Source organism: Aptenodytes patagonicus, chromosome 3 (assembly GCF_965638725.1).
Source record: "Aptenodytes patagonicus chromosome 3, bAptPat1.pri.cur, whole genome shotgun sequence".
Taxonomy (NCBI): domain Eukaryota; kingdom Metazoa; phylum Chordata; class Aves; order Sphenisciformes; family Spheniscidae; genus Aptenodytes; species Aptenodytes patagonicus.
This window is the reverse complement of record NC_134951.1, coordinates 84,488,079-84,509,105: the sequence shown is the minus strand read 5'-3', so window position 1 is coordinate 84,509,105 and position 21,027 is coordinate 84,488,079. Positions and strand designations below refer to the sequence as shown.

Genomic DNA, 21,027 nt, shown 5'->3' with positions numbered 1-21,027 from the left:
AAACCTGGAAATCAGTGGCAAGTACATATGTATTTGTTTTTAAAATCCTGTGTTACAATGCACACAGAACTCCTTCAATGTGTGGCCCATTTAAATCCCTCCTCAGGGTAACATTTTCTGACGCTTTCCCTGGGTTTGCCCTGCTGCTCAGTACCCGTCCTGCTCTGAGCCCTCCCCACTACCTACCACCAACCCTCCTGCACACACCCAGCCCTTGCCCCGTAGCCAGATTCCCCCAGCAGACTGGCCCAGCCCCTGGCCACCTCTCAGCCCTGCTCTCCCTCCTGCGTGTCATCCAGTGAGGACAACACCTGCCTGCTGGGGTGGCCCCACCACCAGCCATACCGGGCTGCTCTCCCACCTGTGAGAAACAGTGGTTACACCCCGCCGTGAACCTCTGGTTTCCCTCCCAGGCATGATGGAGGGCTCTGGCTGGGTGCTGTGTACCTCAAAGTCATCCCTGGCCCAGCGACAACCTCCTGCCTGGCCCGTGCCTGCTGGGGAATGCTCAGGCCCTGAGCACACCCTTCCCCGACGGGCGCTCCCGCTCCCGGCTGAGTGGCTGGCGTGGCCGGGGCTGGCCGCCTTCCTTCCCTATTTGCTTTCAGGGTGTTTTGTCTCTGCTGCTGTTTGGAGGAGGTCGGTCTCGCACTGCGGTTCAAGGAGGTGCGATAGAGGAGGGCTGGAGGACGCCACCGGCTTCCCCACAGCACACTCCTTTCCTCCCCCTTTTCCTTTGCAAGGCACTAGAGGTATTGTTGCTCCCTCTTCTTTTTCCTCCTGTTCCCCACCTCCTTCTGCCCCTACCGCCTGCTAAGCCTCGGCTCCCTGGGATCTCTCTCTGGCAGGCAGGAGGGAGCCATGCCCTATCTGTACCGGGACTCGAAGCTGAGGCCACCTGCACTGCCCGGGGCCGCGCGTGCCACCCACAGCTCGGGGAAGGCCTACAAGGAGCTGAAGCAGGAATGCCTGTGCAAGGGGGTCCTCTTCGAGGACCCCGACTTCCCTGCCTGCAACTCTTCTCTCTTCTTCAGTGAAAAGCCACCTATTCCCTTCATCTGGAAGAGGCCCACGGTGAGTATGCCGTTGCACAGAGGAGGGTGAGCCTTTCTCTCCTTTCATCCTGCCCGAAGTCAGACATTGCTGTACTTTGAGATTGCACCAAACACATGGCGTGTTCAGGGAGACGTGGAGGCGAAGTGCGGGGGGAAACCCTTCCCACCTCAGGGGCAGCGGCGTGGGGTTGGGATGTCACCCACAAAGAGCTCAAGCTGTGGGACGAGAGGGCTGGAAGGCTTCACCCCCTTTTTTAGACGTAGCTAGTTGTATAGCCACACTTTATGCATGTATATTTATGTACGTGCATAAACAACTTGTAATCAGCCTTCTCTCTTACATTATTGCCAAACAAAAGCAACGTTAAGATGAAAATAAGAGGACATGCAAGAAATTAAGGGTAAAATACATTATGATGATGTTCTAACTATGTAAAAATGAAGTGTCATTAATGTAGGAAATTCATAATTAAGGTTAAACTTAAAAAATTCAAACCTTTTAACTTTTAGAGACTTATACTTACTTGCTCACTTCCGTCGTGAAACACTGAGAGATTACAAATACATGCCATGGTTACTGAGCCATTCAGCAGTAGCTAAGGGCTTGATGAGTATCTCTTAATGCATCTTGCATAACAATCACTAACAACACAGCAAGAGCCTGAAGCTTCACTAGTCACATGCTCTCAGATCACAAACCCAATATCACTCCAGGTTCCTTCTCCCCACTTAACTCTGTAACTTATAGCCACAGAAAATTTGTGGCTACATTTCATTTCTTTGCTAATGACTGACGTTTATTCTCTTTTTCTTCATAGTCTGAAAGCTTCTCCTTTAGCAGAAAACTTCCCTTTGGTGATAGTGATACCAAGAGAGAAAAAGAACAAAATAGGCTTAAAGATGGGTTCAAATTTTGGCTTAACTTAATCCACAATGATAGGCGTTCAAATGCCTCCGCATCAGTTAATGTAGTGCAGAGCAGAATTAAAGCTATTACTCCTGGACAAGTTTCAGCCATGAAAAAATAGGAGATCCCTACACATGATAAGTGCAGCCCCTGCAGGCACTGCTGCCTGCCTTGCCTGCCTGTGCCCCAAAACCCAGGTGGGCTCTAGAGCTGTCCCCAGGCACAGGATGGGGCTGTGGGGCTGAGATGCTTTTGGTGCAGTGGCTCTGGAGGGCTGTGGGACATCAAAAATGCAAGTGCCTGCTACACTGAATGAGAAAGAACAGTTTTCCTTTGGCCAGCCATTAGGTGCTAGTTTGCCTTTTTTTCCATTTGGGGCTTCACAATAGTTAAACTTTGCTGTAAAACATGACCAGGAGCAGCTGAGAGCTTGCGTGTCCTTGTGTGTCGTACCCAGGGACAGCAGAGAGCTGTCTGTCCGTTGTAGTTGTCGCAGTCTTCTTCAGGATCTTTGTACACTGAACTGGAAACATTTCCAGAATAAGTAAGTTAACTGAAATGAGATCTGCCTTTACACTCCAATTCCTACCATGCAAAAAGGTGAACTTTTGTGAGCTGCACAGCAAGAAATAAAGCTCAGGGGAGGCTGAGAGTATGTGTAAGGACAGGGTTTTAGTTACGCTCTTCTGTGGCTCCTCAGCATTTAAGCTAAATCAGTTTCATCTCTACTATATACCAGGAACAGCAGCAAAACAGAGGCACTGTAACACCATTTCAAGTTAACACTTTTCACTTTGCAAGTGGGATATAGGCTTGGAGCATGTGCCAGGTTAGTTGCCACGGCTCAGCTGGCGAAGCTGTGGTGCTGGAGAGGGTGAGCACAAGAGCACGGCCTCTGTGTAGGGTATCTGTGTTCAAACTGCTTTTCACGGTGACTGGCTTTTACTGCCAGTATTTTACAGTAGCTTGGATGAAGTGTAGCACAATGTGGGTAACTGCAGGGCCAAATAATGTTAGTCTTCAGATTTACACCCTGTTAGAGTTTAATCTTAGTAATGAGAGTAGAGAAGGCTTTCTCATTATGTGTATACATTACATGTATACACATTTGTACACAGCGTGAACAATACCCTCAGCTACCCTAATCTGTAAATCTCCCACTGCAATCAGTGAGCTACATGGATCTTCACCAGATGAATATCTTGCTTTCTACATAAATCTTAAGTGCTCTAAGATTCAGAAAGATATTTAGCGATTTTGTTTAGCAATCCCTTTTCATTACAAATTAAACCTTTGAAACTGTACCTTATCAAAATTTTAGAATAATCTGAAGAAGACCCTTTTCTCATTGTATTCCTCCTTTCCTTTCCTTTCCTTTCCTTTCCTTTCCTTTCCTTTCCTTTCCTTTCCTTTCCTTTCCTTTCCTTTCCTTTCCTTTCCTTTCCTTTCCTTTCCTTTCCTTTCCTTTCCTTTCCTTTCCTTCCCTTCCCTTCCCTTCCCTTCCCTTCCCTTCCCTTCCCTTCCCTTCCCTTCCCTTCCCTTCCCTTCCCTTCCCTTCCCTTCCCTTCCCTTCCCTTCCCTTCCCTTCCCTTCCCTTCCCTTCCCTTCCCTTCCCTTCCCTCCCCTCCCCTCCCCTCCCCTCCCCTCCCCTCCCCTCCCCTCCCCTCCCCTCCCCTCCCTTTCCCTCCCTTTCCCTCTCCCCTCCCCTCCCCTCCCCTCTCCCCTCCCCTCCCCTCCCCTCCCCTCTCCCCTCCCCTCCCCTCCCCTCCCCTCCCCTCCCCTCCCCTCCCCTCCCCTCCTCTCCTCTCCTCTCCTCTCCTCTCCTCTCCTCTCCTCTCCTCTCCTTTTTTCCTTCTTAATTTATATCTAAGTTCAACTGCTGGGATAAATTCAACAGCTCAGTGTCTGGGGAAGTTAGACATACAAGTTGAAGAATGAAAAAACCCAACCCAAAAAAGGAAAGACGTGTTTTACCAATGCCAAATGAGTCTATGGTCTACAGGAGGAAGTAAGAAGGAAATTCTCCTAATATGAACAGTCACTGGCAACTGGTGTGACAGGTACTGTATGCTGGAATCAGGCAGAGAAATGTAATCACAGAAATAAGGCCACCTAAACAGCCTCACCCTCAGCCTTTCTTAGGTCTCCATGTACCCCCTCTACCAATGTGAGACAGGCGCAGGGGATGCAGTTTGTTTTCTTTTGAGTCTAAAGAAACACAGTTTTGATGTAGCATCAGGAGAGTCACGGGTCACCTTGTTTCATCTGTCTGAGGATTGCACGTCCCTAATTCTAGGCAATATCCTTGTGCAGGCAAATCCTTGAATTACTGTATGCTGTGTGTGAATGCAAGATCCAGCTCTGGGTTTTGTCCTTTAACATGCTGAAAGCCCTGATACACATTATTATACCATCCAGTCTGAAAACCCCTTTAAAATTAATATTATTTTTGCAACATCCACTGAAAAACTGTAAAGCGTGGTTTTCTTTTGTGTAGCAGAGAACATGGCACAGGTCCAGTCAAAATCCTTTCAATCCTTTTTATTGATTTTTTTTTAATTCTTTTTGTTTGCTTTAGACATAGGAGATTGAAAATATTTTTCCATATGTCAGTTGTAGAGCTGTGTAATAAGCAATGAGCCATGTATCTAATATTCAGACCCATGTTAGTGGAAAGGTTTTTTATCTCATCCCTTGCTAACACATGATGTTTCTTGGTAACAGCTAAATACAGTTCTTGCCATGAGAATTATGTTCCCCAGGAGCAATGATGCTAAAACAACAAGGCATGTTATTAAAGATCAGCTACTTTATCAGCCGTTGTTATATTTATGTCTAAAGGCAATGAGCTGTGTTTTTTATTGTTCACATCCAGTCCCAACAAGACTGAGTGTATTTAACAAGCAGGCGGGCCAGGTAAGGAGGAGCTGCTGTTTGATTTCCCTTTGCTCTACGCACTGGGGACACAATGTGCTGTGGTGCCTCCTCCCCGGGGCACCTGTGGCTGAGGCACAACCTGGCCGCCACCTCCTCCCCAGCAAAGGCAAACAAATAATATGCAAACCAGCTTCCTCCTGAATATTGCCTCTGCAGGGTGAGCTGCGCAGGAGCAGTGCTGGTTCACTGGGACAGTGTCCTGGCTCCAGCAATGGCCAGCAGCGTATGCTTCAACAGTTAAGCGCAGAAAGCTGAACAAAACTATCAATATCCTTCCCTGATGGCCTCACAAAATGCGGTGATATGAACCAAAAGCAACTCAGTTTCCTTCTAGGCAAATGCAGGGGTTAAATGACTGAATGTGTTCTTCTATTTGTCCCCCCTCTTTAATTTTTTTTTTTTTTTGCAAGCTTCTGCTGCTTAGGCAGAAGGGTCTGCTTCATGCCATAGGGTCTGCAATAACACATCAGGGCAGACTGATTAACTACAGGCATATTCCTCTAGTAATATATTAGATACCCTCCTCCTCCCTTTTCTATTCAGTTCAATCAATTAAATTCAATTTACAGTTCATGGGAAAGGGGAGAAAAGAGGGGTGTTCCTGCTGCATTTATTGGTTTACCACTGTAATTTTTCTATCCGGCTGTGGTGGTAGTAATTGAACTAGAACAGTCAAATGAATGCTTGAGAATTGCTTTAATGCCACCATGAGCACCAGTCCCTCTGACCTCTGAGCACACAAGGGTGGTTAGTGTTAGCTCCTCCTTAAAATTATCTCTGTAAAACAAACAAGGCTGGAGTCTACCTTTGTTGTTTGCTTATTTGAGGAGGAAATGATCTCATGGTTGTCAGACACTGTATGTTCCAGGTATTATGTGCAGGTAAATAAAAGGCTTGATAGTGCATTTAAAGGTAAATTGCCAATTTTAGTTTTTCCAGCCATTGGGGGAAAACAAAAAAAAAACCCCATTAAACAGGGTTGTAGCCTAACGTCGAGATTCTGGACCAGGTTGTGCTATGATATTTTAGCAATTGCGTACAGATGAATAAAGAATGCTAGCCTTTCATTAGCAGCCAACTAATTATGAAAAAAATGAGGACAGTTGATTCTTTAATTGCTCTACACTGTAATTAATTAGCAAGGATTCCGCACCTAGTTTTTTGTGGTGGCTACACTGCTGCAGGATAATATAGCTCATGTGGCACACACCATGCTGCACATCTGGGCTCAGAGTGATGGTGACATTTTCCTGGCGTATTCTATGTCATTTCTGTCTCTCTCTCCCACTCTCGCAGGACATTGTCAAAGACCCCAAGTTTATCCTAAGAGGAGCCACAAGAACTGACATCTGCCAAGGGGATCTTGGTGAGTGATTCCCCCTGAGTGGACGCATTCATGCCTACACCCCGTGAGGAGCAGCAGCAATATCCTTACACATGAGGGCATGTTGTCCCTCCTGAACTGGTGGGAGCAGTGAAGCTGGAGGTACCGCCCATGCTCACCTTGCCCGCAGCCACCTCTTTGGTAGCACCCTCCCATCCGTGTCAGGGACCATCCTGGTGCAGTGGGATTCAATCAGGGAAGGATCTCCACACGAGGGTATTGTGAGCCCAAGGGAGCCTTTTGTCTACCAGCATCTCCAAACTGCAGCACAGTCTGCCCTCGCCAGGCAGGGACACGCTTCCTGGGGACACATGGGCTGTCTTTTGGATTTCAAGAGGGGTGGCAGCTAACTGCCATAACATCTCGTCTGGCCCCTACACCACGTTCTTCACCTCTTGAAGGGCAGAAAATGAGGATTTTTTTCCCCCTTCTCAATTCACAGGTGACTGCTGGCTATTAGCAGCCATAGCTTCTCTCACACTGAATGAAAAAACACTAGCAAGAGTGGTGCCACTGGATCAAAATTTTGGGCCAGATTATGCTGGAATATTTCACTTCCAGGTAAGATGAACATCTGGCACAGCATGAATACGTTTCTGTCATTACATGTCGTGGTCTATTTTGCAGTGGGGCTGCCGGTTGTTGCAGAGGAGACACTGGAAAAACAGGGATTGCTGAGCTTACACTGTTGTTTGTGTTTTGAGAAACAACCTAGAGGGCTACGTCAGCCTCCCACAGGCACACGCATAGCCACTTCTGCTCTATGAAGAGATATATGGCTTTAGAAATCATTTCACATTTTCCTGGGCCCACAAGCCTCACTTAGGATATAAGACCTTAAAGGAGTTGGACTGGGATCTGTAATACGTGCGTCCTAAAAGTGTCTTGAATCATGTGGTGACCACTTGTGTAGCTACATGAGTGATGTTATCCAGACAAGGAGCTACAGTACAGCTCTACACTTTTAGTCTTTTCTTAAGATAGATTACCCTTCCTTCAGAGCAGCCTAGCATGGTATAGTGGGAACGGATGATTTACATATGACTTCTAATCAAGCCTATGACTGTCACTAACTTACAATTAGAAGTGCTGGGACACCAGAGTCCTGCGCTCAGGAGATGACATGCTGTCAGCAAACTCATGCCCCATCCTTTCTAAATAGTTTTGGCAGCACAATGAGTGGCTGGATGTCGTGATTGATGACCGATTACCCACCTTCAAAGGCCGGTTGGTTTTCCTGCACTCAGCTGAACACAACGAATTTTGGAGTGCCTTACTAGAGAAAGCCTATGCCAAGTAAGTCACACTGCGCATACATAATTGGTTATTTGTACATACATTATTCACAACTCAAGTGAACAGCTTCTATCCAGTATTCTTTGGTGGTGGTGGTGGTGGTGGTTGTGGGTTTTGCGTTTGCTGCTGCCCTGATCAAAAGATGTTATGTCTATCTCTTGTGAGCTGGTCCAGCTTCCAGCACACCATTAGATGCAACCCTAGCTGATAGCAATAGAGTTGGATCAAAGCCTGAATCCTGCCATTTGTGTCTCTGCTGAGACCTCAATTGATGGTTCTGGCTAGCTCTGTATTTTTAAATGATTTGGCAGGTAGCAAGCCACTGACACACAGTGATATTTAGTCTTTGCCAACCTGACAACTGGTGCTAAAGAAAGAAAAGCCCCAGGCTTTAAGGATATGGAGAAATTAATGAATTAAAAATGCAATTAATGAGGAAAGCAGAATGATCCCAATACTCCTCCCACGTATCCTGCGTACATTCTGGGGTACTTCTTTTGCTGTTGCTGCAGTTTTACACCCGTGTGAGAAAGCTCTCAAACGTGGGTATCTTCAAAGTTTTGAAAGTGTGTCTCACGGTCAGCATGTGTTTTCCAGGCTGAATGGCAGCTACGAGGCTCTGAAAGGAGGCAGTACAATAGAAGCCATGGAGGATTTCACTGGGGGCGTAGGAGAAATGTATGATGTTAAAAAGGCTCCTGATAATTTCTATGAAATCCTAGAGAAAGCTCTGAAAAGATGCTCAATGGTGGGCTGCTCTATTGATGTAAGTAAGAAATGGTGTCTGAATTTCTCAGTTTAGTTTTGTGGTTTCTGTGTTAAAAAAAACTACTTTTTAAAGACTGGTTAAATTAATGACAAGTAGATGGTTATGCACTTAACTCTGCAAATAATAGGTATGAACTGATAGATATGTAATATTAATGTAGTCCTTAGTACAGTTGTTGAAAAGAAAAATATTCATCACTTTTCAGCAGGTGTTGGCCACTGTATTTAAGGCAAGAATGACATGAGTATGAGCACTCGGTGAGAGGGAACTTTATTTCCTGACTTATTTGGTCACTTAGCATTAAAATTGGCCATAGCTTTTTGAGGACTTACTGGTTCCAGAGACTACAAAATTGGGGGTTTTTTTAGCCCTGAATTCTGTAACAACACCTGTGAGGACCTGGGGGACTCAAGACAATTTTCAGGATCAGTGTGTGTGTTTGTGAACAGGGGCTGGGGCTTAGGGTATGTCAGGTTTATCCCTCCAGAGACTAAAACCTCCAGCTTTCCCCGAGAAAAGGTTGCTGGTGGGTAGCACCTGCATAGGTTACTTACACTGCTCTGCCAGTGTGTCTGACCCAGGGTAAAAGGAGCCGTCCATGTGTCCTTGGCTTTCTGGTGAAAAATGCCTGAGCTGCTCAACAGCAAGAGTGAAAGCCCCGTCGCTGTTCCTTGCTGACTGTGCTCAGTGGGAAAGGGAGTTCGGAAAGGAAAGTGTGCCAGGTTTCTCCAACAGAATGAGCAGCTGGAGAAAAAGGTTTCAGAGCAAATGAAAAATCCCACCAAGCACAAAAATGTTTCATTTCCCTTTCGGGCACTTGTAACAAAGGCAAAGGAAGTGCCCAGGCTGGGGGAGAAGGAGAGGGGCTTTCGTTTGCCCTCTGCCCAAGAGCCTCATCGCTGACCATTTGGCCAGGCTGAGGGAGACCACGGGTCTCAAACCCATTGCCTGCCTGACTGAAAGCAGGGCTTTTCCACAAGCTCTCTCTTTTACTCAAGACTGTGCTCTGAACTTCAGGGTTCACTGTTTTCTGATTTGAGTTTTCCTTTCTCTCCTGATGAAGCCTTGCTGCTTGCAAAGACTAATTAAATATTTATTGAACTAGAGATAGAGTGTGATACTCAGCTGGCTGATGGGACCCTTCACTGCTGACACTGCTCCATCAATGTCTTCTTACAAGAAATGAGACCATATCAACATCTGATCTCAGTCTGAGACCACCTTTTCCCATCCCTTAGCTGACATAAACTACATTTCAATGGGAGTTAAGATTGAGATCCCGGAAATGTAGATGATGTTGATACAAAATCACAGGGGCAGAGAAGGTATTTCAGCCTGGAACCACCTTATTTTCCCTCTGAGTGAACAATGCTAAAAACAAACAAACAAAAAAAATCCTTTCCTTTCCTCAAAGGGCACCATTGCACCATCACTGTCTGCATCGAGCAGACAGACAAGTTCCCTGTTCCTAGTACTGGTTAGCCACTGACCTCCCATCTGATGCTTGGAAGGCACCACTTGCGATCTCAGGTTGAAGAGAGAGAGTCACATTTTTTTCCCATATTTCAGACCAGCAGTGTTGCCGAATCAGAAGCCAAAACCCCCCTTGGCCTTATAAAGGGCCATGCTTACTCCGTGACTGGCATCGATAAGGTACGTTCAGCAGTGCGGGGCAAGGAGAGACCTGAGGAAAAGATAAGGGAGTGTCCCCCGACCTCAGGTGACAGGGGGAGTTATCCTGGGGGAGTTATCCAAATTCCCATCCACCTTTCCCTCCCACATCTCCTGCACCTTTTGCCCAGCTGTTACGCTAGCTTGCCCAGCCTCTGCACACTGGAGAAGTCCTGCTCCCTAGCTACTGACGATTTTCTATATTTCCTTCTTCTCCAGGTGAGATATCTGGGCCGACAAGTGCAGCTCATAAGGATAAGGAAGCCCTGGGGACAGGTCGAGTGGAACGGCCCTTGGAGTGACAAGTGCGTGCGCTGTCCCATACATGCTGGCCTCGCAAAGGCCAAATCCCAGCTGCTGCTCCACAGCTAGCTTTCTGCAGCCCCAGCTATTCCACAGAAAATTAAATCAAGAGTTTGCACATGCCTAACAGTATTACTGCCATACTAACATGTCACCCTCAGTGTTTTCAAAGTCGCTTAGTTATGGGGATACTGTCAAGGTTGTTTAGCCCTCCAAAATCTAGCATTAGCAAAATTCATGCTTTAATATAAATGGGATAAGTTAATTTCAAGACACTCCCGACTGGAAAAATTATACATTTGGAGTGATTTTTTGTTTATTTTTTGCAAACCTGTTGCTGTACTACTTGTAACACAGCATCCGTACTTTGTCCTACTGCAGATGAGCTGGAAACTAATATTGTATTACCCCCTCCAAGTAGCTTATGAGTCTGTAGTTGCATTTACTGTTCTGGGTTTCTAAACACGTCAGGAATAGGCAGGAATCTTAGAGGTTATATATGACCATTAAATGAGACCCTCTCCATGTGGTACTCACCAAAGTTGTGGAAGGACCGCAAAACACAACAGGATTGGTCTGAAAACCAATCTGTTTTTACTACCAAAAGTAAACGAAGTGCGAATAATACAAAAGAAAAAAAATATATAGTAAAAAACAACACTACATTCCCTCCCAACATACACTCAATATATTTCTGCACATATGCATGGCTTCATTTTTGTTTCACTTTATTCTACTAAGGTTTTTTTATTCACACAGATGAAGAGGAGAGGAGCCATAACGTGCCTGGCCCTTTAAAATTGCTGAGACACATAGTCATCTGTAGGACTACTTTGAATGTCCCTGTCCTTAACATGACTCAGAAATAAATTATGTATTTCCCCATCAGCTCTGATCCTTTGTTATCTTGAAAAAGAAAAATGTAGATAATTGGCATATATACTGAGTGATTAAATCTCAAAAAAACGGAGAGGTTAAGATCAGGACAGGCATCTGGCAATTTGTGCTGTTTATTGAAAAGGCTGCCTCTGCAAAGCAGAGCTCTGATTCTGCACTTGGGAGGTTTTCTGAAACTCAAGATGCCGAGGGCCTCGCAGGTCAATACAGGAATCTGTATTAACATTTCACAGTGGTTGCTGGAATTAAAAACTTCAACACAAGATGCCTCCTACTCCCTGTTTATTATGACAGATTGGAAATGTAGTAGGGCATTTCCAGTTTTTCCAAAAAGCTTTAGCAGGTTTTTGTTTGGTTTTGACCTGCTACCGCTGGAGTTGTAGGGGTGAATGAAAAGGAGGCAAAGACTTTACCTGGAACCCCAGTTACTCCAGCAAATCTCTCTGTACAGGGGAAGGAGCCTATTCAGTTCCCATTGACTCAATTTTGAAGAAACATCTGGCCCAAAATTACTGACAAACATAAAAGAGGAGATGGTGCTACAGATGAAAAACAGATTTAAGGAGGGGTGTGACTTACCAAAATCTTGAGGTTTACCAATAGCCCTATTACACCCAACCCCAACACCTGACAGCAGTCCCAACTCTGCGTGCAGGCAACGACTCACACAGGACCGTCCTGGAGCTGCTTTGGGATCTTTGGCCTGGTCCTGCTTCCAGCTACATTAGTTGGGTCTCTGTGACCATGAATGACAGCAGGATTCTGGAAACCTCTTAAATGCATCTGTGTTTGTGTGAGCCACTCAAATAAAATACATTTGGAAGAAGAACAGCCTGCTGCTGTGTCCAGCCAGTCGTTCTGAGACAGGGAAAATTAATTGCCACATAACCGTAGTAAAGCTTGGTTTTGTTTTCTTGCAGCTCTCCAGAGTGGCGTTCAATCAGCCCATTGGAGCAGAGACGCCTATCTCAGGCAGCACTGGATGATGGAGAGTTCTGGTAAGCCACAGGTTTTTAAAGTGTGTGGCTCTAGTCAGAAATCAAGGCGCAAGTGTCCAAAATGAGCAATAAGGAAGAAGTCTCTGTGTAAGGAAATGCTCGGTTTCGGCCTAGGAGAGGGCAGGTAGAATGCTCACTTGGTTTTCTGTGTGTTTCATGTGTGCCCATGTCTATTTTAATAACAAAAAGCATTATAAAGTCAGCATAGTTAATGGCATTAGCATATTTCAAATATTGTGTGTCTCCCGTGAATGTAACGCCCTTTAAATCCTTCCTATGAACAAAGGCAGGCTCTACAGAAGGGAGCATTGTATTGCACTGTATCACCTATGAAATGCCTTCAGGGTTGATGCTAGGCATGTACTGGAAGGGAAGGGAGTCCTGAGAAGCAATACTACTTGTTACAGAAAGTAAAAGAACACCAAGATATGTGTGAAATGATGGAAAATTTTAAGAAAAGATGAAATGAAATGAAATGAAATGAAATGAAATGAAATGAAATGAAAAAAAAAACCATGGTGGAAATTGCTTTAGAAGTGTCAAGTGTTCTTCATGCCAAATTCACGATCTCAGTCAGAGCAGATGGCTGAGTTGCACATGATCCCCCCCTACATCAACCATGCTGTGCACTAGTGACAATGTGTCTGGTCACATTTTCTAGGGCCAGATGCTCATCCCTTTTACACAGAAGTAAATCTAGAGAGGTATGCAGTGGGGCTATTCCAGATTCTTCCTGCAAGTTAAACCAATGTTCAACTTTAGGCCTGAAAAGTGGTTTGAGATAGACAATGCAGCACGTTAAGTCACATAAAATGATTTATGCCAAACTTCGATAGCCCTGGAGGGAAGTAGGTCCAGTGGCTGACCCATTATTTAAGTATTTTTACATAGGATATTTTGAGTTCTTTTGCTATTGACACTGCAAATGCAGTAGGGCATTCCAGTTTTTCCAAAAAGATTTTGTGGGGTTTTTTTGTCTGTTTTTGACCTGGCTACAGCTGGAGCTTATGGGGTGAATGAAAAGGAGGCAAAGACTTTATCTGGAACACAAGTAACTCCAGCAAGTCTCTCAATACAGGGCATGACTTAAAGCCTGACTGTGTAATGGAGGTACAAGTATGCAAGCAGGCATCGAATGAGCAATGAAATTCATGAAAAAGTCATCTGTCCAACAGAGCTAAGCTGATAGTTAAGCAAGCCCTTGGAAGGCCAATAAAAATTAATGAGGTTGAGCATACCCAGACAAATTTTGGCCTCCCTCATCCAGCATCTAAGTCATTCAGAGCAGAAACAAAAGCCATTGGGACTGAAATTTCTGCTGAAGAGGTTAAGTGGACAAAAATCATATGCAGAAGATAAGAAATGCTTCCAAAACCAGTCAGGCAAGTTTAATACAAGCTAAACCCTCCACCCAGTCCATCAGACTTATTTTTCCTAATGCCTTTTGACTTCTGTGTATTTGTCTAATGAGTGTTTGCCTCTTTGCCCCCTCTAAGCCACACTTTGATGTTTCCCATCAGGCTTCACATACAGACTTTGCATGAGCAATAATGTGATGTATCCCTAAAGACATTACAATGGTCAGATGAGGAAAGGGATGAACATAGCTGCTTCTCTCCAGCTTTCAGTTTGCTCCTACTGTGGTTCTTGCTGATGCAGTTTAGCTGAAGAGATGACGAATGAGCTATATTTCTGCTTCTGCAGCTGAGGACCTTCAGCCAGTCTATTCACCACTCCTGGTGGTGACTTGGCTTGCCTCCCTGGAAAGCTGGGGTAATCTTTATGAGGTGCTTTGAAACCTGCTGCTAGAAATAGTGAGTAGCAAAGTAATTAGGTCCTCAAGAGTTCAAAACATGTTCTCCATGACATGCATTGCCTTTGGGCTTAGCAAATAACATAAGGTGCAATGGGGCTCTTCTCCTTGCTGACCACAACTGGTTTCTACTGAGGTAGACTTAATAGTAAGTTTTACAGTCAGCAAGCTCTTTGTACATCATTTCTTTATGTCTCTGGAAGCTGAAAGGAAGCTCAGGAAACCTACTATGCACTCATGAACAAATTCTGTAACTGTGCTGCAGGTTTTGGACCCAGCTTATTCCATGTGTTGACTGCAGACAAAGCAATGGTCATTTCCCCTACACAGGCTCATTTCTGTTAAATGAAAGAGAGGAAGATTAAATATACCTGTTTATTCTCATGTATTGTGTTAGATTTCATCCTAGGTGGAACAGGAAGGCTAGGAGGAAGGGTAGTACAGCGAGGGAAATTAGATCAAAAACTATGGAACATTTAAAGCAACATAAGTGTCATATCATCAGCATGTCTTCAGTCAATGCAAAAAGGCAGCACAGCTGTAGAGTACTACATGGGATAAGGCAGCCAAGGTGGGAAACATGGTCTGATAAGACCTTTTGTCCTTTTTGTTCTTTGGATTTGTGAGGACTGAAGAAAATCTTCATGGTAACATGCTGAGGGCCTGCTGACCTCATTAACTACCCCAAAGATATTTTGGCTACATATTAGCAGTTCAGATCGGTCTTGTCCAGATGCTTCTACTAGATGCAAAGAAGGCATCCTGTGGTTGGCTAAGAAATCAGCTTCTCACTTACCCTAGTGCTTTCCCTTCTAAAATCAGAGGGTCAGAGTTTTCCCTTCACCAGTACAAATCCAGGACAGCCCTAGGGAAGTCAGAACAGGTGTTTTACCTCTTAGGAGCCAAACTGATCTATAAAGTGCAACTCCTTCATCTGCTTTGCAGCACATTTCCAAAGAGCCCAAAATTGCAGAGTGTGGCCAGGAAACCGAGCCACTTACAGACAGATTTTGCTATGCTGGCCCTGCTCTAGTGTACTGAGCATCAAAGTGAGAATTAGCAGTGCCTAGGGCTAGCAATACCTGGGAACAGCCGACAAGAAAGAGGACAGAGCTCAGGAAAGCAAACCCTGCTGTTTCTTCCCACACTAAAAACAAGTTGTAAAGTGGCCCATAACAAGTGTAAATTAATACCACCGCAGACATCTATTTCTTATGCAGCAGAAAAATGGAGCTAGCTGTGTTTGGTGAGCTACACTGAGGGCTAGCTGGGTCCTATCTGTCACTGCCGCAGATAAACATGTGGTCTTGGAGAGCTTTTGCTCTCCTGCTACTCCATTTTGTTGTTAGGCATCAGCCACTGGAGAAAAAGAATAGTTATAGAAGTTCGTGTTAGGGAAGAGATTTCTGTATGTTATTTCTATGGTCCATGGAGAGAGAGGGGCTCTTATAGATAGCGATTCAGAGCAGAGGACGCATCTGGATGCTAAATTGCCCTCAGGAAGGCCTAAGACCTCTCCCCTTTTACAGAGGGAAGTTCAGCCTACCAAGGCTACCCTCAGTCTTAGAGCATATGGGCATCCTGTCCTTGCAGTGCCCACCATGCAAGCTGCTGTCTCTTAGACAGCTTCCCTCCTCTGTTCCTTCTGCCCAGGGCTGCACACCATGCCCAGTGGTGCTTGGCTCTGGCTGTCCCTTCTCTTGGCTGTTTGCTCAGTCCTAAACACCAGGATCGTTGGCCAGCAGGACTGTTGGTATCTTTTTGCCCTTTTACTTGCTAGATAAAATCACATGGCTTATCTGCTTCTTGGCATGCTGAGCAGGCCAGTTTCAACCAGCCCAGCCTAGCAGCTCAAAAACATCCATATTGTGGCATTTGTTTCCTCCTTCCCATGGCCATGTATATGTGTCCACCTTGGGTATAAAATATATGTAGTGCAATCTATGTGACACCGTAGCAGGCAGTAGTGTCTATACCACCTTTAAGGGCATGCTGGAGCCATTACTCAAGTCCAAACACACTTTTTGTCTTTCATGTTTGGTGTATGTTTTTGCTAGGACAAGGTCCCAGGCACGCATAAAGGAGGGGAGCATGTGCAACTTGAGCCTAGGCACCTTAGCAGAGGCCCAAATGTGACTTTAACTGCAGTGCAGACAGGCTAATCATACCATGACTTGGCTAATCCATCACCATACGTCCCTTGTAGTGCTGTCATGCGCCTGACATTGAACACATAGCTGATTTGTAGGCAGACTTAGCTCCTGCACAGATGCCTGCTATCCTTTGGTTGGCTCTTCAGCAATATAGATGCAGCCATTAAGGCCAGGATGGTGTTGGTGAAAAAACTCTTCACCATAGGTTTTGTGCCAGTGTCATTTCTTTTCATCTTATACTCAACTGTAACTGAATAAAATGAACAGAGTTATAGCGTAAAAAGAAAGGTGTAAGAGATGTCAGAATCAGACCCAGACAATAAGATTGCTTGTGTTTTACACCACAGTGAGTGAGAGCTAGCTTCTCCCCTGGTGTACATTGGCATATCTCCATGGTCACTGAAACTATTCAGATCCATACGAGCTGGTGATCTGGCCCTGGGACTCTGGGGAGTAAGTACTTCTGCTGGGCATCCTTCCCTGAAGTGAATGACTGCCTGTTCCTTCCCACGTCTTTCGTTCAGGATGAAATTTGAAGACTTCAAAATGCATTTTGACAAAGTTGAGATCTGCAACCTGACTCCAGATGCCCTGGAAGACAGCACTGCCCACAAGTGGGAGGTGACCATCCACCAGGGGAGCTGGGTCCGGGGATCCACCGCAGGAGGGTGTAGAAATTTTCTAGGTAAATAGATACTGCTTTGAAAATGAGAAGCAGGCACTGAAATATTTACCCACCCTCAGCCACCTTTCCTGTTACCCCATAGCCAGAATTGCAGGTGCAGCTCAGGCCAGCTGAGTCTCAGCTAGCAGGAACCAGCCAAAGGGACAAATGTTCATATGGTCCCACTTGAGACTTTGCAGTAAAAGAGCTGCTTTCTTTACTCTCAAGTTCGTTGGATCTGATTTGCCTCTCATTTACCTTTGCATAAGCAGGACTAGCTCCAAATAAGTCACTTAAACTGCAGCAGTAAGTGTAAAATGAGACAAAAATCCAGCTCAGCCAGCATGTTTATGTGGCTCTGAAGTAGCATCATGGATCTGAACTGTGTTACTCCAGACTGGCACCAGCACTATGGGATCATTGTAGCTATATACTTTTAACAAAATCCCATCTGACAACTTTATTTAAACCATGATAACTTAATAAAATATCAGGCCTAAAATCTTTTCTACACCTAGTTCCATGAAGGACTTTGGGATTTGGCTTATTTTCTGCAGAGCTTAGTGGAAAGAAGCATGACAGCTAATGGAAAAACTAAATTTGAGCAAAACCGCAGCTTAATTGTCCTTTTTGTCTTCTTTTTTTTTTAGTTGTAGTGGTGGTGGTATTATTATTCTGAGGCAAGAAACTCTCTGGTGTTCTTTACATTGGCAGAGACTTTCTGGACAAATCCACAAATCAAGCTACATTTAACAGAGAAAGACGATGGACAAGATGACTGCACATTCATAGCAGCGCTGATGCAAAATGATCGCCGTAAACTCAAGAAGCTTGGCGCGGAAATGCTAACCATCGGCTACTCTATTTATGAGGTACTCTGTTGCTTTTACAGGGCAGTAGCCACACTATCAGTATTAGCATCTTTTTCTGGGTTTGTACCCCTGCCAGTTGTCATGTATTTTTAGGGCCCTTGCTCTTAAAATAATCTTCTCAGTTACATCAAGCCCCACGGATGGAGTTCTCTCAGAGGAGGATTTAGGAGTCCCTACAGGGCCATGGGTTCCCAGGATATGCTCCACAGCCACATGATTCTGTCGTCCCCTGCCTGGCTCCCGGAGACGGGATGTTGCTTCTTATGAGCCTCGTGGGACGCATCGCACACAGGGGTGCCTGTCCCTGAGTGAGGTTGGGATTGGCAAATCTGTTGTCACTGCTCTGTTACACCCCACCTGGGATGGTGATATTTAATGGCAGGGAATATTTAAGCAGGAATACAATGTCCCAGAGTCCTCTTAGACTGCCTTCTGGGTGGGAAAGGAGCACCGGTAACGGGTCCTTGCCATGAGGTGGGAGCTAGGTTGCTGCGAGCACCTGGGTGAAGGGATGAGAGTCAGGGTTACAGCCAGGGGAGAGGCTTGTGCCAGGCAGAGTTTGGCTCTGTGATTGGGAAAGGGGCAAGCATGGCCCCCAGCACACCCTGGCCAGTGCAGTGCTGCCTTCATTTCCCCTCCTAGAGCTCCGGCAGAGATGGACACTTGGGCAAAGACTTCTTCAGGTACCACCCCTCCAAGGCCAGGAGCAAAACCTACATTAATTTAAGAGAAGTATCTAACCGATTCAAGCTGCCACCGGGCGATTACGTTCTTATTCCGACCACGTTTGAGCCACACCAGGAGGCAGATTTCTGCCTGAGGATTTTCTCTGAGAAGAAGGCCATCACTGAGTAAGTCAGCAGGGAGCCCCGGGCCCTCCGGTGGTCGCCTGTGCGTGGGGCCGGTGGCTGCTGGAGAGAGTGGCTGCCAGGCACCCAGCCCTACAGCAGAGCCCAGGCATGGAAAGCTCCTGATGGTTTTTTTGCATTTGCCCGTTTTTGCTAAACCTGACTTTTTTTTGGAGAGGAGTTTAGGAGGTGGGGAAATAGCGCTTGCCATGGTGAATCTGCTGGAAGCTTGACAAGGAAGAGTTGCTGGCTGCCTGATACTGTTTGGGAGTCTGTGAATGCAGCAGTGTTCGTTTCCTCCCAAAGTTTGTCCAAATGACAATTTTATATTAAAAAAGGGTATTGAGGAAAAAGTGTGTGCACAATGAATAAAGAATGAGATTAGTTCTTTAGCAGACAGCATGCACAGCTGTGCCCCCCCTGACTCCTGCTTAAAGTCTGTTTTAAGGTCTTTATACCAAAATTTAAACAGTGCAAACATCTGATTGTTTGATGAATTTTATCTAAACTTAACCTGTTCAGTAAAAAATGCAGTTTTATCATTCACCTCTGGAAAATGTAATAAGCAAGCTTCCACCCCAAGCAGATGTTGAATATCTTCAGATACTGAATAAGGTTTTGTTTTCTCCAGGGATCTAGATGAAAGCGTTGCCATTGATCTCCCTGAGGTAAGTCTACAGAGTTAAAATTGCAACTGAGCTATTGCTCAGCAGAAGCCGGCACACACTGCTTTTACTGTCTTTGGTTAAAACACATTCATTTCATAGGAATGTTACACAATTGCCAGCTTTGTGTATGTGACTGAAACAGTCAGTTCTGCTGAATATGGTAAAAGAGCTGTAACAATCAAAATCATAATCATTATGCTTCTGTATCCGCTTCAAGGCCGTTGGCGTCAGCCAGCACCAGAGGCGGGTATCGGCCGCCACGGGTGTGCTAAAAACACACCCGTAGGCACCGGGGAGGCACATGGCCATTCACATCTTTTAAAATGTTATTTATTATGAAAAAATAAGAGGCAAGAGAATGTCTACAGACCTACATTCATTTTGCATACAAATACCTTTATTTTACTTATCAATATCCACAGGGCTTGGGAGGGAATGCTTGATACATGCGTGTGCCTACTGAAATGATTAAATTCTTTTTGTTTCTGAATGGCCTGGTCTGCCTGCTGAGCACTAATTGCAGCTGAATCTGAGTCAGCTCCTGTTTAAGTGTGTCCCTGCAAATAAGCCATTAATTGTGGTGTGCCTTCCCATGGAAACAAGCTAAGCCAAGATCTCATGTGTCCCTTTTCAGTAAAAGTCTCCTCCAGGGACCAGCTAACAAGCTCCATTTCTGGGATCTCAGGGCCATGTTCAGTAGCAAAGTAAATCTGTTCACCTGTCCCAGTATCATTAAGGGACTGCATCTAAACTTGAGCAGAAGGAAGTGAGGAACATACATACAGTCAAAAAAAGTGTAAGTGGCCAAGCAGTGGCCACTCTGGTGACAGTATACTAAATAGCACCCATGTTGTATCTTCTGTGGGTAGAGAAAACAAAGCCCAATTCTTTGCTTCCTGTGCTGTGCTGTTGCCTTCTTTTTCCCCATTTTTTTGGCCCAAGAACTCCTCTCTGTTCACATGGTCACCCCAACTATAGCAGTGGCTCTACACTATTGCATCTCTCTGCTCATCAGTGTAGACTGAAGCCTGAACTCTACACCCCTGCGACTGCACCGAGGCACTCAGCTGGCAGCCAGATGAAGGTGCTTCCAGGCTCAGGATGGTGCTGGGTAATGTGCCAAAGTGCTGCCACCTCTGGCTGGTGCTCTCAAGATGGGCAAGAAGTCCCTGGATGATGCCGCTGGAAAGAGCTCAGTAGAGCTGTGGTTGTTCAAGGATCAGGGAAGCAAAGCGGTGCAGGGGTGGGATAGACGAGAGGTGTTTTCCAGGATGGGTGCTCTTGGTTTTGACATAGCCAAGGCAACGGCACACTACGCAATCGCCCAGGCAAAGGAAATGAGGGGGTGAGACTCCCCTCAGGCAGCTAGATGGTTGGAAGGCCTCAGGTCTAGCAATGTTCGGGAGCATGTGTACCCTTATTTTAAGATGTACTATGGTCCCCTGATGCACAGAGGGGCTATGTGCAGGAGAAATGTCATGGTTTACAATTCTTAAAATGACTTGGGTAGTTGATGTTGCAGCCTCTCAACCCAACCCCAAGCCCACAAGAAACTGAAGAAGAAAAGCAGTTCCGGGCACTGTTTGAGCAGATTTCAGGAAAGGTGAGTGCAAAACCGTTGTGGGTCATAGCAAGATGTAGAAAGAGGGGAGACACTTCTGCTCCCACCTAGGGCCAGGTGAAACAAAAATGACGTTATTTTGGGAGGAGTATGCTTAGTTGTAGTGTGTTGTTTGGGCACCAGATGTCACCATGCCTTATGTCTAGATGGAGAAGGGTGCAGTCCCTGGTG

At 45.6% G+C, this 21,027-nt stretch overlaps 1 protein-coding gene across 3 annotated transcripts in view; it reads left to right on the top strand.

The window, feature by feature from the left end:
• Positions 1–644: 644 nt before the first annotated feature.
• Positions 645–21,027, top strand: part of CAPN9 (calpain 9) — a 28,133-nt gene continuing 7,750 nt past the window's right edge. For 2 of the 3 annotated variants that reach the window (XM_076334075.1, XM_076334077.1), the window contains exons 1-14: positions 645–752; positions 849–1,074; positions 6,196–6,265; positions 6,726–6,844; positions 7,446–7,579; positions 8,177–8,345; positions 9,918–10,001; positions 10,239–10,324; positions 12,140–12,217; positions 16,708–16,868; positions 17,562–17,719; positions 18,362–18,570; positions 19,199–19,235; positions 20,746–20,838. In XM_076334075.1, the coding sequence (XP_076190190.1) occupies positions 862–1,074; positions 6,196–6,265; positions 6,726–6,844; positions 7,446–7,579; positions 8,177–8,345; positions 9,918–10,001; positions 10,239–10,324; positions 12,140–12,217; positions 16,708–16,868; positions 17,562–17,719; positions 18,362–18,570; positions 19,199–19,235; positions 20,746–20,838 (1,611 nt within the window). In that variant the 5' untranslated portion in view covers positions 645–752; positions 849–861. The remainder of the gene's footprint in view (positions 753–848; positions 1,075–6,195; positions 6,266–6,725; positions 6,845–7,445; positions 7,580–8,176; positions 8,346–9,917; positions 10,002–10,238; positions 10,325–12,139; positions 12,218–16,707; positions 16,869–17,561; positions 17,720–18,361; positions 18,571–19,198; positions 19,236–20,745; positions 20,839–21,027) is intronic. The other variant, XM_076334076.1, reaches the window with a different exon arrangement.